Source organism: Silurus aristotelis (genome assembly GCF_946808225.1).
Source record: "Silurus aristotelis genome assembly, chromosome: 13".
In the NCBI taxonomy this organism is placed as follows: domain Eukaryota; kingdom Metazoa; phylum Chordata; class Actinopteri; order Siluriformes; family Siluridae; genus Silurus; species Silurus aristotelis.
In genome coordinates, this window is record NC_139586.1 from 15,637,217 (window position 1) to 15,658,710 (window position 21,494).

The following is a 21,494-nucleotide window of genomic DNA, read 5'->3' on the forward strand; positions in this document are numbered from 1 at the left end:
TAAGTAAATAGGTCAGTTGCAATAAATCTAGCAGACATCTGCTATTTAGGCATTTATATTCATTGGATGCCATGTTTTGCAATTGGTTCTGTCAGAGGTCATTTGCAGAGATTATGTAAATTTTGTTAACTAAAAGAAATAGAGCTGATAAAATAAAAATTATCCTGCTTAAATTTAAAAGGATTTTTTTGTAGTAATGATGCTGTAGAAAATGTGTATAGTTTTTATTCATGTTATTCATGTTTTATAAAAAATAAAAAAAATAAAAAATAAAAAACATGAATGAGAATGCTCAGGTGGAAGCACAGTACATAGAAAAACCCCAGTGCTAAGCAGATACTTGGAATCGACTAAGCATATCAAGTGTGTTTATATATGTAATTTGGTATAATATTGATTCCAGAGTGGTGATGGTATGATCAGTATTCTAGTAGGCATAAATGTGACAATAAACCAGATGGGTTGGGTGTTTGTAGTCCTTGGCAGTCATGTTTTTTGCATTCCTCTAGCATTTCTGATATTTGTCTGTCTGTGTCTAGGCTTGTACTGAAATTGTATATCTCTGACAGACACTATGGATTATTTCCAACTGCAAATCATGAAGGACTAATTTTGGCTCCAAATGTTGCTTTTAACAATACCTATAATTAGGCAACTATTTCAGCAGACTCATTTTTTGCAGTGTAATTAGGCAGGCAGTTAAACCCAGTTTTAAAGAAGAGACTGACAAATAGCTGGCAAAAGAAAAATTATTCTGCATTTGAAGTATATATTTATAATGCCAGTATGATTTCTCTCTTTTGTCTTTTAGTGTGATGCATTAATTCTTCTTTTTCTTCTTCTTCTACTTTTGGCTTTTCCCATTAGGGGTCGCCACAGCGGATCATAAGTCTCCATACACCCCTGTACACCATCTTCAGCTCTGCTACCTCCAGCTCCACCTCCTGTCTTTAACTCAATGCCACTGTCTCTAAACCATACAACATTGCAGGTCTCACCACAGTCCTATAAACTTTCCCTTTCACTCTTGCAGATACTCTTCTATCACAAATTACTCCTGCCACTTTTCTCAACCCACTCCACCATGCCTGCACTATTTTCTTCACTTCTCTAACACACTCTCCATTACTTTGCACTGTTGATCCCAGGTACCTAAACTCATCCACCTTCTCCATCTCTTCTCCCTGCAACTGCACCACTCCACTGCCCTCCCTCTCATTCACACACATATATTCTGTCTTACTCCTACTGACTTTCATTCCCCTTCTCTACAGCACGTACCTCCACCTCTCCAGGCTCCTCTCAACCTGAGAGTGATGCATCATTGGAATCCAAAAATTCACAATCAATATAACTTTTTTTTCTGATCACATTTATTGTATATAAAAACATTTCAAGTGGGCGTGGCTTTTTCCTGAATAACCCGGCCCCCACTCCCAAGGCACTGGATTCATTTAAGGAAGCAAATGGTGTAAATCATCCAGTCTCTATGTACAATCGTCATAGCATTCACACTTCATTCACACTTGTGGGAGGTTTTAAAGTGACAGACAAACAGCACAGACAGCGCTCTTCACAGCCATCACCAAAACACCAGGTGAAGGAATATTTTTTTAACGGAATGCTGTTCCAGTGCAGCTTTAGAGAATTGGATATATCCTGTATCACAGGGTTGCTGAGGAATCACTGTTCATTTCCAACACAATTTGTGAAACTGTACAGCCTCACATCCTTTAGCAAAAGCACAGATAAATTCTCAGGAGCTTTGTAGGATTGTCTAATTTCCGGAGGTGATGCACACCCATTGTTACATGCATCTGCTCAGTGGCCTGTTTCCTTTTCTATGAATACTTGATGAATGTATACAGCTCTTTTCTTTTTTTTTTCGTTTTAACCTTTTCCTGATAAAGACTATGTTTTATGTCACTACTGTTATTAAATGCACTGGTTTTTATTTGATAACTATTGTCGAGCTGGACATATTTTTAAGAGGAAACATCTTGACACTGTGATTTATCTAATTTCCATTTAATATCTACCACACAATTACTATCTAAGATTTTGCAGAAAAATATTCCTCACCAGCTTTGCTCTTTTAAAAAATAAAGAATAAAGCATTTGTGTTATTAAGGAAATAATCTACAATATAGATTTTGGACAGCATTGTGGCGTGCTGGTAAAGGAAATGGAGTAGCAATTCATATTAGTTCATATTTAATGTTTGACTTTATGTTTTAATAGTTAAATACAGTTCACAAATATTTTGCCATCTGCAGCATTTTTTTATTTATTTTTTTTTATCTCTTTTTAGGTATGTCTTTCTTCTGTTTGTTTTGTGGTTAAAAAAAGAGTAGAGTGATCCAGTAGCAATACCCTTAAGAGATGCCTGTCTGCGCCTGTCACTCACACTTTATTAACTCCCACCCTACAGTTGAGCACTATCTCTGGAATGACAAATAGTCACTTTCTAATTCCTTACTATGTTTTTTTTCCTCTACTGATGGAGTAATAGCCTCCTTACAGTGCTCAGACTCCGTTCTGATGATAAGAATATTATTGTATTTATAAGAACTAATCTGCAGTTTCCAGCCTATTTAAATCTTTACATCCATTTCTGTTGAAAAGGCCAACAGACAACGAAAAAAGTAAACACAAGGGGAACTTCATATATCCTGCCATTTCGGGCCTTTCCTACAGGATGTGTGTGATTGTGTATGTTTGGGGGTGGGCGGGTGGATGTCGTGCACAAGAGATGGAGATAAATGACCTGTACTGATAGCTGAGGGTCAGAAAGACATTGGGGTTTATTTTCAGACTGGAATAAATGATGCAAATACAGGAAGTGTGTGTGTGTGTGTGTGTGTGTGTGTGCGTGTGCGCGTGCATGCTTGCATGCTTGCGTGCATACTTTGTAAAAACCTCTTTCACACACTCCACTAATCTCCTTCATCCACAGTAACTGTTCTCATTGGAAAGGAGGATGCTAGGAGATGCAATGTTTGTAATAAAAAAATCATCTACATTGTACAATGACCTTTTTTTTCCTTATATCATTTAAAAAGTTACAATTAGCTTAAAGTTATTTAAAATCTAACGTGGAGCCTTCATTCTTTCTTGTTGCATTTCCATAAAAAGTTCAGTTTGGAGGTTTGAGGTTAAAGGCCTCAAAACACACTGCAAGCAAATAAAGTTTTAATGCACTAACTACATAAACCGTAAACAAGTTCTCACACCAAATCAAAGTGTTTTATAGTCTGAATGGACTAACTCACTATTGAGTTCATAATGCAAAAGCACGCTATATTAATGCTTTATACTTGTGGATTCAATGGATTACTTTTTAACTTTTAGAAATGTAAAGCATCAGATGAAAGACAATGGTAAGGTAATAGGAATAAAAAGAATGACATTTTGATAAAAAAAATCAAATGGTATACCCGCAACCGTGCAACATTGTATATCTGTAATAAATGGACATTCGGTGCAACCCAGATGAGGATGGGTTCTCTCTTGAGTCTGGTTGCCCCTCAAGGTTTCTTCCTTATACCATCTCGGAGTTTTTTCTTGCCATGGTCACCACGGGCTCGCTCATCAGGGACAAACTTACACTTCTAAAGAACATCTTATTAATTTTTATCACCACATCATCTGTGCAAAGTTGCTTTGAGACAATGTTCATTGTTAAAAGCAATATACAAATAATACAATTCTGTCTATCAGTGTTTCTGAGTCTGTTAAGATGTTACCATGAATCCACTTCTCTTTCATATCGCAACATCTCCAGATATTTATCAGCATCCTGTACAGAAATAGATCTGACATCTTACAATAGTACGCTTCCTAGTGTGTGTGTGTGTCATTGGGCAGGAAGGGGTGCATCGTGGGAGCTCGATGTAGCTGTGACCCTGACCCTGACCTTGGCCATGACTCCTCTACCCTGTCAGTATACTGTGTGACCTGGTAACATGGGAAAATCACTCTGAGATTCAAGCCTTATCCTAAATGAATCCTTTAGTCTGAGGCTTAAGAAGAGCAGCGCTCAGTCATGCCTGGCTTATTATCTTTACATTAGCCTTAATACATTTATATATGTTTACTGAGTAAAAAGTATATATTATTTGTTTAAATACATTTTTCCTTTTTTATGTTTGATGCTCCCTTAAGAACTCAGTTCATTTATGAATTTTACTTTCACATCTCACAGGATTCTCCTACATTCATTCTACCTTCTCTACATCATTCATTAAAATACAATCAATTTACACAAACCTTCAAACTTGCAGCCAGCACCTTTTTTACATATTTGTGCTTTTTTCTTTTTTTTTTGTTTTAACTTTCAGAAACTTTTTGTTTTTAAGTTTCAGAAAACTTTGTGTCTCAGGTTTTGCATTATGCCTTAGTTTTTGTTTTTTTTACCCACAATGCCACTCACGATTATTTCTTTAAGACATCATTCTGACAGCTGAAGTCTCCAAAGAAAGACTTATTTTCCTCAAAAAGCACACAAAAAGTGTTTTTATTTCTTACTTTTTATTCCATAAATCCACATCTAATGTTTAGAATTAGAGTAGTTTCCTTTCGCTCAAGCACTTTTTGTAGATTCTATCTTTACAAATCCCCCTCCCTTCTTTACATCTTGTCTTTATCTCTGGTTGCAAATTACTAGTTTGGCATTATCAGCAAATCCTCCCTCATTAAAATATTGAAATACTTTAATCTACAGAACAATTACCAGTCTAATCTTGTTTTATCGCTTCTCTCAATCTCAGCTAGTTATAAGATCAGTAATGTGCAGCCTGAACTCTTTCTTTGTTTTGTTTTTTTTGTTTTTTCTGACGACAGGTTACACTATGTTTCTGTTTTAAACCGTTTAATTTGTGCTTGAATGTACTGTTATTCTTACTATTTATGCTCTACAGCTACATTTCAGGGTAGGTCTTTTAAACAAAAGATCTCTGGACTTAGTGTTTAATGTACAGTTTAAACAAACACAACCTTCTTTTCCTCCAAGTGCTTTGCCAGAAATCTGCAGTGCAGTAAGCCAAGGTGGAATGCAGTTCATTTCAGGTCTTGCAGCTGGAGTTTGGCCCTCCTTGTGCAGCGAGGTCACTGCTGAGGATCCAGCAAACTTGCAAGACCATTTCAGTCTGCTTTATACATCAGTTTGCAAACCTTATCCAGGATGCATTAGAATGTGTTTCAGAAGAAAGGGTTGAACTCATCACTCTCTGCTGTTTATGAGGAACATGGAGATTTACCTCCAACAAATTCAATGTGCTTAAATTAGAACTTGGGGTATTATGATCAAATTATAGCTTGTGCTGTGTTTTGGGTGAATGATTTCATGTCAAAAAAATTTTTTTTTAATTAGTTAGATTGTGTTGAATGAAAAGGAGGGGAGTTACTGTTGCAGTGGATTCTTTTTCATCACAGTACTTTTTAAGGTCGAAGTATATTCCTCTTACTGTCAGGTCTATGGAGAGCTCAAACTCCCAGGAACTCCAGCAACAACTCCCTGGATGCACACACTCTCACACACTCTCTGTCGTCCAGCTTGTAATGAAACACACCCCTGTTCTCAATTACACACAGACATGGCAAAAATACACACATCCTTCACTTAAGTAGAAGTACAGATACTCATGTTTTAAAAGACTCTGGTAAAAGTTAAAGTTCTGACTACACTGTTTCATTCAAGTTAAAGTAAAGAAGTTTGGGCTCTGACATGTACTTAAGTAACAAGTAGCCATTACTACTACCTGTTTTAGTGACACGCTGGTAACTGGACCTCACATCATATTAATATATAAATACAAAAGAATTTCAAATTGTGTTACCTAATGAATGTAAGATGATGATGATGATCAGGAATGTGTCTGTTCTCAGTCATGTTTACATCGCTGGCTCCCTCAGTCTCATCCACATTCGCCAAACTTCTTGTTGCCTTCTGCCTTGCTTGTTAGCTTCGTAGGCTAGACTACAGTACATCTGTGGTGTGTGAGAGCCAGGAAATGATACACCAGTGGTAGATTGAAAAGGCCACGCGAAGAAAGAAATTGGTTGATGGGCTGAAAAAAGGCACGCAATGCAAAGAAAGAATATTGATCATGTCACCAAATAGATTGAAACTGAAGTAACGAGCCTGGTTTAAAAATGTAAGGAGTAGAAAGTACAGATACTTGTAATGTAACGAGTGTAAGTAAAAAGTTGTCCAAAAAATAAATAGTGAAATAAAGATACCAGAAATATTTACTTTAGTAACAAAGTATTTGTACTTTATTACTTCCCACCTCTGATTACACAAAAACTCTCTCGTGTTTCATTCATGTACTCACTGCAGATGTGTCAGCATTGTTTTCACACAGGCTATATCAAGCCTAAATTACATTGATTGTTTTAATGTTATTCAATCTCTTCCTCTGCTTTCTTTTTTCTTGTTTTTTATTATTTATTTATTACTTTCTGGTTCTTGTATGCTGATTGCCTAGCCCTTTGATTGGTCTTGTGTTTACTATTGGATTAGGTTTGAATCTCTTAGCCCATTCTTCATTCAAAACCTTTTTTCATTTCTGGGTACAAATAATGATGTAGATGATCCTGTTATTAACTAAAATGATTACTATAAACAGACATTCTCTCAAATAACTTATTTTACCGAAAGAGCAAAGACCCATGTCCTTAATGAATTTGGTAACTGTACTTAAGTACACTATTTGGGCACAAGTATTGGGACACCAGACCTTTAGAGCTATATGTGGTTCTTCCTCAAACTGTTACCACAAAGTTACCACAATTTTTTCTCTAATTCAACAAGGAGACCCAAACCTGTATATCCAGTATGTATTCAGTATTCTCCTGTGCACAAAGTCAACTCCATTAAGATGTGCTTTATATGAGTTTGAATGAAAGATCCTGAACAGCCTTCTTATAGGGCTCTGACCTTGACCCTATTGTGGGCTTTTGGGATGAAATGGAATGCTGACTGCACTCCAGGCCTCCTCACCCTACATCACTTAAATGGGCTGATCTGAATTGTTTTATCATGATTTAATTATAAATGGTTTTTGTCATTTTATTGAAGGTTTTTCTTTTTTTTTTTTTATAATTAAAAAATACAAAATAATTTATAATTATTTGTTAAAGGTATTCATCATCATCATCATAAAATTTATAGTTTTGCCATTTTACATTTAGCGCACCTGCTAGAAAGGTTTAAATAAGAAATGTATAAATAAACATTTATTTTTGCAATCACTTTTTTAGAGTGTATTTAATTAGTGTTAATTGTTAAAATTTTCATCTTTATTGCATAAATAGTTGACAGATTATATAATAATAAATTACATTAAGTTTGTATGTAAATTATAATGAAATGGTTTGGTTGATGAGCGTCTCCTAATGAAAATGTTTTTAATGTTAATTTAAACCAACCTGAAAATGTTTTGCAGATTTATTTGGTTTTTTTTAGTGTACCTTTAAGGACTTTTTTGTTTTTTTGTTTTTTTAATCAGCCCATTGTTACTTTACCTCTGTTGGCTTCCTATTAGCTGCCTACATCAATTTTAAAACACTTGTGCTTGCCTATAATTTTGTGTTGTTTCTACGAAAGATTTGAGACTCCTTGGAGAAGCGAGATGTGTATAGTGGTTTGAAGAGTGAACTTTGTAGTGAATAAAGATTTGAAACAATTGTATTTAGAGCTGAGGGTATAAGAGTGCATGCAATCCTGAGTATACTAAAAAAACACAATCAATATCTCCTTCTGCTTTGGCAAGCTGTCTTATTGTTGTCATCATTGTTATTGTTTTCTTCAGTATTATCGTCCTTTTTTTAACAATGGATATTGCTATAAAGCAGCTATACAAAAATCTGGAACTAAAATATTATTTTAAATGTATTCCTAATACAAGAAGAGAAGGAAAATTTGAGGGAAACCAGACTAAAAACCAGACTAAAACTGGAACCTGGGTGACACCAGATAATGCAATTACAGTGGAACCCGGTTATCTCGCCCTCGGTTACCTCGACAACCCTATTAAGTCGACGTTTTTGAAGTGGAACCGCCAAATTCTCGCTTTGTCTTAGCATTTTTTATCGGTTATGTCGACTTTTTTTTTTATGTCGCCGAACCCTGATATCTCGAGCACAAGGGGGGGAAATTTGCCATTTAACGTCGGTTATCTCGGTGCAGCCGCAGAAGAACTCGCGGAAGTGGCGGAAAAATCAAACCTTACAGATGCTACAGGTGTTGTGTTGTATACTGGTGAATCTCAACTGTTAGTTAGTGCTAGTGTTCGTAGTGTTAGTAGGGGCGCGGCGCTGGGAAGAAAAGAGCAGCCGTTGAGAGAGTGCCGGTGGGAAGACACGTACCGGGATACACATGAGCGATAACAACGACCGCCATGAACCAACAAATACCAACAATAACGGACAGTTAGAGTGTGGAAGTTTAAATAGGAGCTGGTGATGATGCTAAACGAGCACCATATGTGCGCGATTAAAGCAGGGAGCTTCAGAGAAAGCGGCCGAGAAAACACCTGACACGCTGAAGGGGGCCGAAGGGGGCGTGGCAGGTGGATTCCTGACAGATAAACATGTACTGTATGTATTTTTATAACATGCCTTCATCAAACAAATCGCGGCAACGCTGTTGTGTAAAAAAAACCTTCAAAAACACGTGCATTCACATTCTCATTTATTAACGCACATCATGTACATAAAGAAATTTCAAGCACGTTAATATACTGCCGCCATTTTGATTTTCGTTTATCTCGATCATCGGTTACCTCGATGCTTTTTGGCGACCCCCTAGGACATCGACATAACCGGGTTCCACTGTATTAATCATTTCTCTTCTATACCAGTACACTACAAAGTCAAGCTGTTCTAAATATGTTTAAAGATACACATTTTTGGGTTGTCTGTAGGGTACAATGAAAATTAAGATTAAGACTCCACTGTTCAACTCTCAGATTTCTCCACAGGACAAAGCACGCCACCTAGAGGAGATTCTGAGCACACAATTATTCTTCTCTTGTCACGTTGCTAGCCCGACTCAGCCCTGGCAGCTCTGCCTTCTTGTGCTACCCAACCCATGCATTTAAGTATATTCAGTCTACATTTGTTTTGAAGTCTTGCTTTCCATCTATGGCTTCCTGCAGCTGCCTCTACCAGATATAAAACACTGCCAAAAATATATAAAATAGACCTTATGGCACTTATGCATCATGGAGTATTCAACCCTCTAGCACAGCTCAGCTGGACCCAGTAAAAGAAAGACCTGAATTAAGACTCTTTTCTGTCCTGGCACCCAGGTGATAGAATGATGTTTCCCTGGCTGTCCAAACAGCTGAGTCACTGCTGGGTTTCAGACAAAGGTGGAAATTGTGCAAGTTGGCATTTATTTGGCGAGCACTTTTCAGAGGAGTGTTTTGTCAGCTTGGCACTGTTCAGTGCTGGAATTTCTATGTCGTTGTCAGATCTCTGCTCCACCACGACTTTCAATTCCTAGCAGCCACTTCAGCCACCAAACATGACCAACTCAGATTCCAACTCCCAGTACACTCACACACTTTTCCGCTTACAATAACCCACTTCAGGGTGCTCAATCACAAACCCTCACACACACATATTAAAAAAGACTTGTTTTGCCAAGCCTTGACTAGTCTGTTTGGCACTGATGTAGGGTGAGGAGTGTGTGTGATCGCTGAGCTATTACTTGACTACGCTCTGCTTTATTTATTTGAACTTTTCTGCCTATTTCTCATTTAAGCTGCAAACCAGCAATATTCTTTGTTCATGCACTCATTATGTGACAATCTCAGTCTAATTGCAAATGCATTTCTATCTTTATACACTGTTGGGACAAATCCAAGTAAAGCATCTGTAATATTTGATTAATCAAGGAGAGTTTGTTATATTAAAAATTCATTATAAGCCTTTCATTTAAGCTTTTCAGTGTGAGCATTTATGGTATAACTCATGCATAAAAAAAACCACATGGCTTCATATTGTACAGAATATTAGGCTGGTTTAAATGGGCAGGAATGTATTGGTGAATGAACTTCCACTGCTGAGAAAAGGCTCTTGTTAAACTCTTTGCAGCTCTTCATATTTAATTAGCGCTAAACTACTGTCAGATTTAGGTGATAGGGTTTTGTCCTAGAGCACAACTAGCTGTTTGGAAAACACATCAACACATCATCAGTTTACATTTCTGTTTTAAACGAAAATATTTTAATATTAAATCTTCGCTGGCAAAAGCCATTTCAGAGGGTTTAATTATTGAAATTAGAGAAGAGTAGTGAACTTAACGGGCTTATTCTAGTGTTGTGTTCCAAGTATATTATACATTTATACTATGCATTATTTTTGCTACCATCTAATATATGGATTTTAAGAGAGTTGTATCACCTCAAATAGAACAATAATGGTCTAGGGTCCAAAAATAATCTCATTATTTTACTGTTTATTGCAATGTTACTATTTTTGCCCAACATAACCTCAGACACCGATATTTTTTTTTTGTTACCATCATCCTCATACTTCAGGCTGAAATTTTCACTGTGTTACTCATGTGATTTATTCTTATTATAACACAAGTGTGTTATTTGGCACCTTGGGTATTAGGTATGGCAATTTTAAATTTTTCAGCAGCAGTGCTCTCATTTGGATTTGAACTTTTGGTTGTGTCTTTTCCAGGTCAGAAGTGTTTACGTGACCGCCTAACATTCCATTTCTGCCAGAAGCTCCAGTGGCTAGGTCAATGTCATCAACCTACCGTTCAATCTCAGTGTTGCAAATCCTGTGAACAAGGAGCCCGTGGTAATGAGCGAGCCACCCGTCGCTGAGAACATTTATTTAAACCAGGGGAATTCTGACACACACCAAATCTAGGACAAGCCTTATCAAAAGCTTTGTCTCCACTGACCTGCAGGATTTTGCCAAGATATAAAGGCTTTATCTTTTATTCTATAGCAGTAAATCAAGATTTTGTAGATGTTCTAGCACTTGTCCAAGTTCTTAGAATCGATGAAGCTCATCAGTGAGTTTGCAAGATGTTTAGTAATTGCGAGTTTAGTAGTATTGATTCACTAATTCTAGACATTAACATTCACATTAGTGGATTGAAAACATTCACAGAGCGCAGACATAGAGGATCTTACATGGAGTGCCTAATTTGCAATTTATCATCATCTCTCCTATAGCCATCATTAATTCATTCTTTTTTTTTTTCAATATTCCAATCTTCAATCTCCTATCTAACTTTATTTTTAGTTGAATAGATTTTACCCAACCAGTAGCAATTAATTATGGCAATCTTTTCACAATCTTTATTTTTTTTCTCTAAAGAACTGAATTCCCGTTTAACATAATAGATAAGCATGTATTTCTGTTTAATTAACATATTATAATATAAACAACAAGCTCAAACAATGCTTTCTACTGATCGCAGCTATTACCTACAGTAATCAATGTCTAAACCTAAAGGAACTGTAAAGTAAAAGTGCTGCCAAAAAAAAAAACCTGGTGCTACCTTGGGCCACGTTATGGCCCAAACTCAAGTCAGGGGTCTGCAGGCCGGTGTCTTTGTCCTCTTGAAAAAATGTGGCTCTGATACAAAAGTGTTAGAGTTTTATATTGGTACTGAAAATCAATTTGGAAAATGACACCTACACAATCCTGATGCCGTTGTATTGTTTTTGGAATTTAGTTCTAAATGTTAAAAAAGCAGTAGCATATTTTTTTCTATAATTTGAGAAATTTGCAATCCTCAGGTGAATTTGTCATCCCACTTTTTGACTTTGCAGTATTATTTATGTATTGTATAGTGTGCATCAGTTAGATAGGAATGTGACATCGCATACATGTCTATTTCAAAATGATCTGACCTATAAATCAAGACACTACAGGGAGAAATTATGATTTTGGTCATACATAATTTTTGCTGATTTCTGAATTAATTGTATTAAATGTGCATTTTTAATATGTATAAATAAAAATGTAAAAACAAAAGAAACATTTTTATTTCTTTTTTTTTGGTCTACTTGCAATCTGAAATACAACATTCTCCACAATGTCATATATACGTGGAAAATCTCCTATTTAAAGTATGATATATTCATGTGCATTTCCTTTATTAGTCTCATCAAACCAACTAGTGTGGATGTACAAGACATCACATTTATTTTAAAGTTTTCCAGAACCAAAAACCTAAAAAAGAAAAGATTTCTAAATGATCTGCAGTAATGAGGGAGAATTTCCCTAACTGTTGATAATTGTTGGATTTATATATGATTTGTCATTTTATAATGAAAATAGTTGAAAATGCCATTAAAGACACCATTTTAAATTAATATATGTTTTTTTTTATTTAGCAAGACATAAATGCTTTTAAAATGATCAACAAACAACAAACTTTTATGGAGAATCCTCTCTGAAGTGTACTTTCACAGTAAAATGAACACTGTAAAAATCTAACATCATCCAGAGACAAGATTTGGAGTTTTATATGCAAAGGTTTATTTAATTAGATTTGTATAAAGAAATGCACAAGTGTATATGATGTTCAAAAACAAAAAAACTAAATTTATTATTTCTTAAAATTACAAATTTACAAACAAACAAATAAATAATACACATTCGCCATTAATCTGTAGCCATAAATTTATGGTAATTATGCTCTCTCTCTCTTTCTCTCTCTCTCTCTCTCTCTCTCTCTCTTCATATACTCTCACACACACACACACACACACACACACACACACACACACACACACATATATATATATATATATATATATATATATATATATGTGTGTGTGTGTGTTTGTGTGTGTGTAAAAAATGTGAACAAAATATACAATATACAACATATATATATATATACTGTGTGTATATGTATATATATATATATATATATATATATATATATATATATATATATATATATATATATATATATATATATATATATATATATATATATATATGTTGTATATGCAGCATATTCAAACACTCTCCCCACATTTGTTACGTTTAATCTTTACTCTTCTGGGAGTTCTTTAGTCCTGACTCATCATACTCATCATAACCATAATCAACACACAAACACACTATCCATTTACATGGCATACAGAGAACTATTTTGAATGCTATCTACAATTGATAAGCATAGTTCTGCTTCATGAAGTATTTTTATGTCTTTAAATTTGTTGTGTTTTTGTTCACATTTTTAGCCTGACATTTTTATACAATCTCATGGCCTTATCAGCTTCAAAGTACTTTTGCTCCTGCTGTTTCAGCACCCAGATCCCCTAAAGAGAGAAGTCTGTCTGGCCTTAAGGAAAAAAAACATTAATGAGGTTTTCTTTACAGATAGGAAGAAACGTGTGCATTACCCCTCTGCTCAGTGCTGTAGTTTACACATCAGTTTATGTTATGCTCATGAATTTATAAATGAACATGTACTGAACTACGATGCATTTAACTTGGACTTGAGAATATCCTATTTTATCTGGATATAACCCAGTTTTCAATCTGCTTATTCAAGAAATCGTCCTGCCTAATAAATGTGACCTTTAAAATCGTGCAGATCTTTACATTGTTTCTTGCTTCATATTCAATGTTTTATTTTGAACATAAACTTGTGATTGCAATGTTCCTATTTGCACATTTTGATTCCACCTAACATTCTTTTGTGTGATTCTGATTGAACAGATATTAAATTTTTTTGGAAGCTGTCTTAATGTAGGCTTTTTTCTTTCCTTTTCTTCAAAATGCACAGGACACTAATCAATTATAACAACTGATAGGTGAGGGGAAAAACATTGATTATCTCACAGTTGTATCTGTCAAGGTTTGTAATATATTAATCAAGCCATGTCACTACCACATCAAGCCAGGCCTACCAATTCCCAAAACAAAAACAGTAAAGCAGCTGCTCAGAATGCATTCATAAAATTCCTTCTGTAGAACATAGTGAAGATTGGGTATAGGTGGTGGGAATTAGGCCTTTCTCAATTTTCTCAGAATGCTTTTGAGGTTTCTTTGTAATGGAGAAAGGTGAATTTTAGAAAACCTGCTGTCTCCAGAGAGTTTAGTGGAGAGCAGCAAGTGAACAGTTTGTTCTCAAAATTTAAGTTTTGGAGGTTTTGGAATTCCCTCCATGCTCACCTCTAAGTTGAAGGTCCTGGATCTCCAACTTCCTGACAGACAGACAGACCACAAGCCGTATGGGTGGGCAAACACTCCTTATCCACCCTCACCCTCAGCACTAAAGCTCCCCAAGTTTGTGTTCTGAGCCCCCTGCTGTCCTCACTGTACACATATGACTGTGTGGCCACTTCCAACTTCACCACCATAATCAAGTTTGCTGACGACACTGTTGTGGTGGGCCTGATCTCCAACAACGATGAGAAGGCCTACCTACAGGAGGTTAAAAACCTGGAGAGATGGTGCCAGGAGAACAACCTTCTCCTGAACATCAGTAAGACTAAGGAGTTGATAGTGGACTTCAGCACGAAGCAGGAGCGGTCATACCAACCGCTAAACATCAACGGGACAGTTTCCGGTACCTTGGTGTTCACATCCCACAGGACCTGTCTTGGTCCTGTCACATCAACACCCTGGTGAAGAAGGCAGCGTCTGTACCATCTGAGACGCTTAAGGGACTTTAAACTTCCCTCTCAGGTGCTAAATAATTTTTACACCTGCACCATTCAGAGCGTCCTGACGGGTAGCATCACTTCCTGGTTTGGGAACAGCACCATGCAGGACAGGTGAGCGGGTGGTGCGGTCAGCTGAACGTACCATCCACACTGAGATCCCTAACCTGCAGGACATCTACAGCACATGGTGCCAGATCAGGGCCTGAAAGATTGTAAAGGACCTCAGCCAACCCAACAATGAACTCTTTTCTTTGTTGCGTTCAGGGAAGCACTTCCACTCCTTGAAAGCAAACACAGAGAGAATAAGGAGGAGCTTCTTCCCGCAGGCCATTCGGAGTTTACACCCAGGATCTAGTACTGGACCTCTCTCTCCATCTTTACACTTTTTCTGCACAACTTTTTTGCACTATGACATTTTAATCACTGGACTGTCACTTTAACTCTGGACTTGCACAGCACAGTGAACTTTAATATATACACTTCTTTTCACATATATCTTCATATATTTTATATAGTTTACCCTTTTTATTTATCTACCTTCTTTTTTTTTCTTTTTTCCCTCATTCTATTCCCTCATGCCGGACCTTCGTAAAAAGCATTTCATTGTATGTTGTACTCTGTATGTATATGTATGTGACAATAAAAATTTTATTTGATATGATTTGATTTGTTATGACTTATGATTTGATATGATTTGACCCAGTGCTGTGAGGACTGGGTAGCAGTCGAAGGCGGGGGCCTGCTTAGACTGCTGCCCCCGCGACCCGAATTACGGATAAGCGGGAGAAAATGAATGAATGATTTGATTTGTAGGAGAAATGGGCAAATGTAAGGATCTGAACATCTTGATGGCTAGAAGACTGATCAAGGCTGGTATTTACCAAAAGTATTCAAAAGCTATACTTAATAAGTTGTGAAAATTTGCCTGCTGTATTTAAAGCCAAACTTTAATGCATTTCATATATTATTTAAATGTATACACCTGTCTAATCCAATCAACCATTATTCATTAATGTTGAATATTACTGCTAAACGTAGCTTGTCACTTTTAATGACCAAATGTAGTTTTGAAAATTATGTGCAGCTGAAAAGCTCTTTGCATAACCATCGAGCAACACACTTCATTAAAGTGAATTATTGCACTTGATATCAAGCTGCTTATTTATTTGAGGACCAGGGACAACTCAGACACTCTCAGACACTATTATCCATGTTTCTTTTTTTTATACAAGCATAAAGTAGTATCTCACAAAAGTGAGCACATGCCTTCCATACAGCTATTATTGTCAAAATATCTGACAACAAAAGTGAGTACACTCTAAGTGATCATGTCAAAACTGGGATCCTCTTCCACTCCTCCATAATAACATCACAGAGCTGCTGGATGTTAGACACAAGGCACATAGTGCACAAAACACTACTAGGCATAGGTCACAACTACAGAGAGGGACTTTAAATGAACTTCTAACTCCGTCAGAAAATCGCTCGAACACTGTGGACCGCTGATCCACCTCAGACTGGCAGTGAGACCCCAGCGCCGGCGCCAAGACGTAAACAAAGGAGGGGGAAGCGACTCATGCGTCTGTTTTTTGAACCAGCTTCTGCACCTGACGCACAGCACGAGGAATCAACTTCTTTAAATGACCCTCGCGAGGCCTGTTCCGAGTGGAACCCGTCTTGGAAAACCTCTGTATGACTGCATTGTAACTTAGTTTCAGGGAGTTAGAGATTTTCTTATAACCCTGGACATCTTTGTGTAGAGCAACAATTCTAATTCTCAAATCCTCAGAGTTCTTCGGCATGAGGTGCCATGTTGAACATACAGCGGTCAGTATGAGAGAATGGTACTCAAAGCACCAAATTGTAACTGCTATAAAACAAGATACACAAATTTGTATGGTCCTGTCAAGCAGACAAAAACATGAACATGATGAATAGGACATGTGACTTTGCATGGTTACATGACGTACAGCTGTTATCACTTAGGGTGTACTCACTTTTTTTGTCAGCCATTTTGACAATAATAGCTGTATGTTGTTATTTTCAGAGGACAGTAAATCTATACTGCTATACAAGCTGCACATTGACTACTTTAAAATATATCCAAGATCATTTCTAAAGTATTGTCCCTTGAGAAGATACACTGAAATGGTTGCTGAAATGTTACTTTATATCTTCATAAAAATAATGTAGTCATGTAAAATAGTTTACACTATTTGGCAATAGGTTTGTTTACACCTAACCTTCACAACACATGTCCTTAGTTAGCATCCAATTTTAGATTCTCTTTAGCTGTTTTGATCAACTAAAGTGAGAAAGATCATATACGGGTGTAATGGGCAGGTGTCCACACACTTTTGACCACACGTAGGGTTTTTTATGTTTTATATCGCAAAGCATTTTTCCCCCTGCTAATTTGGTTTCAAAATGATTAGCACCCTCATCATCAAGCCACCACTGGAGAGAATGATGTTTGAGCTGGACAGACTGAAGTGCTGCTGCATTTCTCTTTTCAGATAGAGATGAAGCAAGGCCGGGTAGTTAAACAGCATTGTGGGTAATGGAGAAAGAAAATATTTTAGTGCTGTATTACAAAAAAACTAACACAGATGAATTTATACAGAATAGAGATTCTTTAAAAAGATTAACACACAAATATTTCAGAGATGATTCCTTGCTTTCTTTAAAAGTTTTCAACAGATATGTTGGCAGTGTTCAAAAACTTGTCTCCATGAATTCTAGAGGCTTTAAGGTCTGGAGAAGGGAAACAGCGCCTCCTTGTGGAAATTGCAACGGTTTCAACCACAATTCTATTAGCAGTCAATAAGAGTTTTGTATTTCTAGCATTGAGTGTGAAGCTCATTACCACATTGTCTATTGTCATTGTCATAATTATTTTTCATCACATGTCTGCTGGAGGCTTGTTTTAATTTTGTTAAAGTTGTTTTTTTTTCTATCTAATTGCTTTCTTTAAAATTTTATAAAAAAGATTATATTGACACTTATGTCAATATAAACTAATGCTTCTGGGAGATGAGAAGTGAACCGAACCTTTTTGGCAAAGCGTATTAGCTGTATGTTCACAGAGGCAAAGAAAAGAACAACATACCTGCTGTGAAACTTGGAGGAGGTCTAATTATGTTTTGTGGCTGCTTTGCTGCATTTGGCACAGGAAGACTTGAATCTGAGCAGGACACAATTGAATCTCAAGACTACCAAGCCATTCTGGAGCAAAAAATACTGCCCAGTTTCAGAAAGCTCTTTTGGGTCCTCTAACATTGTAATGCTTAAAAACATACAGCTGAAAGCACCCAAGAATAGCTAAGAACAAAAATCTGGACTATTCAGAAGTGGTCTTCTATGAGCCCTGATCGGAATGCTATCCATCATCTATGGAAAGAGTTGACAGCTGAGGTTCAGTTTGCTGATGAAGGGTGAGCAAATCTTCATCAGCAAACAAAGATTTATTTTGTCTCTTTTTGAGAAGACAGTAGTTTCTTTTATCAAGCGATACCTACAAATATACCATACCAGTCAAACCTTTGGGCACCACCTTCTTATTGTAGCTTTTCAACATTGTATTTAAATAGTGAAGACATTAAAATTGTGGCATTTTCGATTCTTTAAAGGAGATTTGTTTTGGTATGATGATACTTTGCACACTCTTGGCATTCTCTCAGACAGCCTCATGAAGTAGTCAAAAGGAATAGTTTTCCAACAATCTTGAAGAATTTTCCAGGGGTGTTTAATACTTGTTTGCTGCTTTTCCTTCACTTTCCAGTCTAACTCATACCAAACCATCTCATTTTAAATTGGGTGGAGTTTATTTATTTCTTATATCTGAGTAAAGAAAGGACAGCAATCAGGTTGATGGGCTGAAATTGGCTTGCAGAGAGAAGCAGAAATATTGACATTTCACCAAATAGATTAAAACTAAAGTAACAAGCCTGTTTTGAAAATGTAAGAAGTAGAAAGTACAGATATTTGTGTAAAAATGAATTGAGTAAAAGTAAAAAGTTACAAACAAATAGTAAAGTACTGATACCAGAAAAATCTACCTAAGTGCAGTAATGAAGTATTTGTACTTCATTACTTCCCACCTCTGAATGCTATTGACTCTGTACCCACCCTTTACTCTCCACAAGATAATTGATGGTCTAAAGCATATTAAGAAAGCAAGAAATTAAGAAATGTCATATTTTACCCTTGACAAGGTGCATCTGTATATAAAAAAACATTCCAGGTGACTACCACATGAATCTGATGATATACTGCCATGAGTGTGCCAAGCCATTAAATATATATATATATATATATATATATATATATATATATATATATATATATATATATATATATATATATATATATATATATATATATAAGACCCACTGTAGCCTATGGACTTTTATGCAAAATTGGTTGGCACCTCTTCTCCCCTTTGGATCACCAGTGAGCATGTATTTATTACTACCATGGTAGTGTGTGTGTGTGTGTGTGTGTGTGTGTGTGTGTGTGTGTGTGTGTGTGTGTGTGGGTGTGGGTGGGTGGGTGGTGGTGGGGGGGTGTCTGTGTTTGCATATATTTATGTGTGTCTATGTGTGTGATAAAAGTACCTATGTAAGTTGATGCTTAAAGAAATGTTAACATTATAATATATTGTCTTTTTATCCATTAACTCTATCAGGAAACTGTACATCAGACATTTTAAATGTTTATACTTTGGATAGTCCATTCATGGCTTTCTTTTTTTCTCTCAGACACCAGATGGCACATTGTATTTTAAATGCAGCAGGACATTAAACCGCTCCATAAACAGTGCCTGTGCAGGGTTATGAGGCAGAACCTGACTAAGTTTATGGATGATAAAGTCAAAAGCATCAGATTTCTTAAATTAATCTTGCTACAAGCTCTAATAAACAACACTAAGTAATAAGTAATGTAATATCTAACACTAATACTAGCTAATGTCTTGCTGCAGAAGGCATTTGTCTTTAGCTTGCCTAAGATGTGCATTAAGACAATAATTGAAATTGCTGTGTGTCGCATTATAATTACAGCAAGATGGAGGGTCATGCTTACAATCTCTTAGCCAGAGAAGACGATCAATAACTGATGTCATGTGCAGTATGGCTCAGTGTGAGACACCACTGACACCTGTGCTTTTATAAACTGTGCTTTTGCATATTTACTCAAAGGATGATTTACTGTGTGCTGCTTTGTTGACTTACTGTTTCTGTTGGTCTTACCATAATGTATAACTGATGACCTCTGAGTAGAATAGTTAAATAAAATAGAATAAAATAGGCATGAGATTACCGTACTTAATACAATGGTAATGAGAAATATCTCATGAAAAATTATTTTTTAAATAAACTTGATGTAACCTGTGTATGCAATTCAACACAGAGAAACAGATTTTTATAAAAACAAAGAGTGATGATGATGATCAGGGTAGGGCAAAGATACATCAAAATATATTTCAAAATAAAAATTCCAAAATTATTTAACTTTAAGTGTATCAAAATAAACTAAAAAATACAGCAGCCACACCAAAATACATTTACAAGGGAGCATGAAATTTCTTAGCAAACATTCCATCAATTGGTCTATTTGATCTCTTTCACCATTACACTGACATGCAATAAATCTGATATATGCAACCAGTTAACAGACCAAATATTCACATTCATTTACCTGTGATCTCCCAGATGAAGGTTATTTTTAGTAACCAACATTTTTATGTTTAACAGTTTGTGAAAGACTCATAATTGTATCCTAATGTAGTTATTTGGTGTTTGGTAATGAAGGGCTACTTTACAACAGCAACACTGACTCAATGACAAACATGTCATTCATAAGAAAACAACTGATGGCACCTGCATTTATAGCAACTAGTTTCATTTGATTGTTAATCATAAATATAATATATTATGTGTCAGTCAGTTCATTCATGCGATGGTATGCAAATCATGATCCTACTAAACAGCTACTTAAAATAGGGTACAATATTTATCAATCAAACATTTATTTATCAATCATTGGATTTAAAAGCTGGCAGTCTGCACACGTCTTACCTTGACCACCTTCTTCCATATGGTTCAATTTTCTTTTCTGATCTCAACATGTCTGGGCAAAGTGCTGAGTAGGCACCAATCAGAGGCAACAATATTAATGATGTCATCATGTAGACTTCTTACAAAGTATTTTACAGTATTTTAAAACTTCAAAAATACAATAAAGTATTTTGATACAAAATTGGAAGCCATTTTTATCAACCCGATCAAATTCAAAATTACATTTTTTAAAAATATGTATTTAAATGTTTTTTATAAATATTATAATGGGCAATATTCTAAATATTGCCCATCCCTGATGATAATAATGATGATGATGATGATGATGAGGATGTTGATGATGATGATAATTCACAATGTGTTTTATGGAACAATATAGCAAACTGAAACCTATCCCTTTTTTCCCTATAAACAATAAACAATGAGTGTTTGTCCCCACATGGTTTTCCTGGAAATGTCCTCAGGTGGCAATATGTGCCAAGTGTTTGGTCCATCTGCTACTGTGAGAGTGATTATTACCCAGCTCAGCTGCAAAGACCTGTAAACACCTCGATGTACTGAAAAGAACACTCTCATTCTCCATGGGCACAAAACTTGATACAGAGCTTTAGCTGAAGAAGGCCAGTCAGTGCAGTTAGGCTGGATGCCAAGTCTCTGCCAACTCACTTTCAATCACACAGCACATGAGCTGCAAGAGACCCAACAGCATTGCTTTAACACACACCGGGAGAGCAGAAAAACATATGAC

The 21,494-nt window shown here is 36.1% G+C and overlaps 2 protein-coding genes across 2 annotated transcripts in view; one reads left to right on the forward strand and one right to left on the reverse strand.

The window, feature by feature from the left end:
* Positions 1-12,019, forward strand: part of adamts7 (a disintegrin-like and metallopeptidase (reprolysin type) with thrombospondin type 1 motif, 7) — a 60,047-nt gene extending 48,028 nt beyond the window's left edge. Inside the window, exon 24 of the mRNA XM_083558697.1 lies at positions 10,702-12,019. Coding sequence (XP_083414823.1) covers positions 10,702-10,850 — 149 coding nt within the window. The 3' untranslated portion in view covers positions 10,851-12,019. The remainder of the gene's footprint in view (positions 1-10,701) is intronic.
* rxfp3.3a2 (relaxin family peptide receptor 3.3a2) overlaps positions 1-21,494 on the reverse strand; it is a 446,825-nt gene that overhangs the window by 54,548 nt on the left and 370,783 nt on the right. The gene's annotated exons all lie outside the window — the stretch shown is intronic.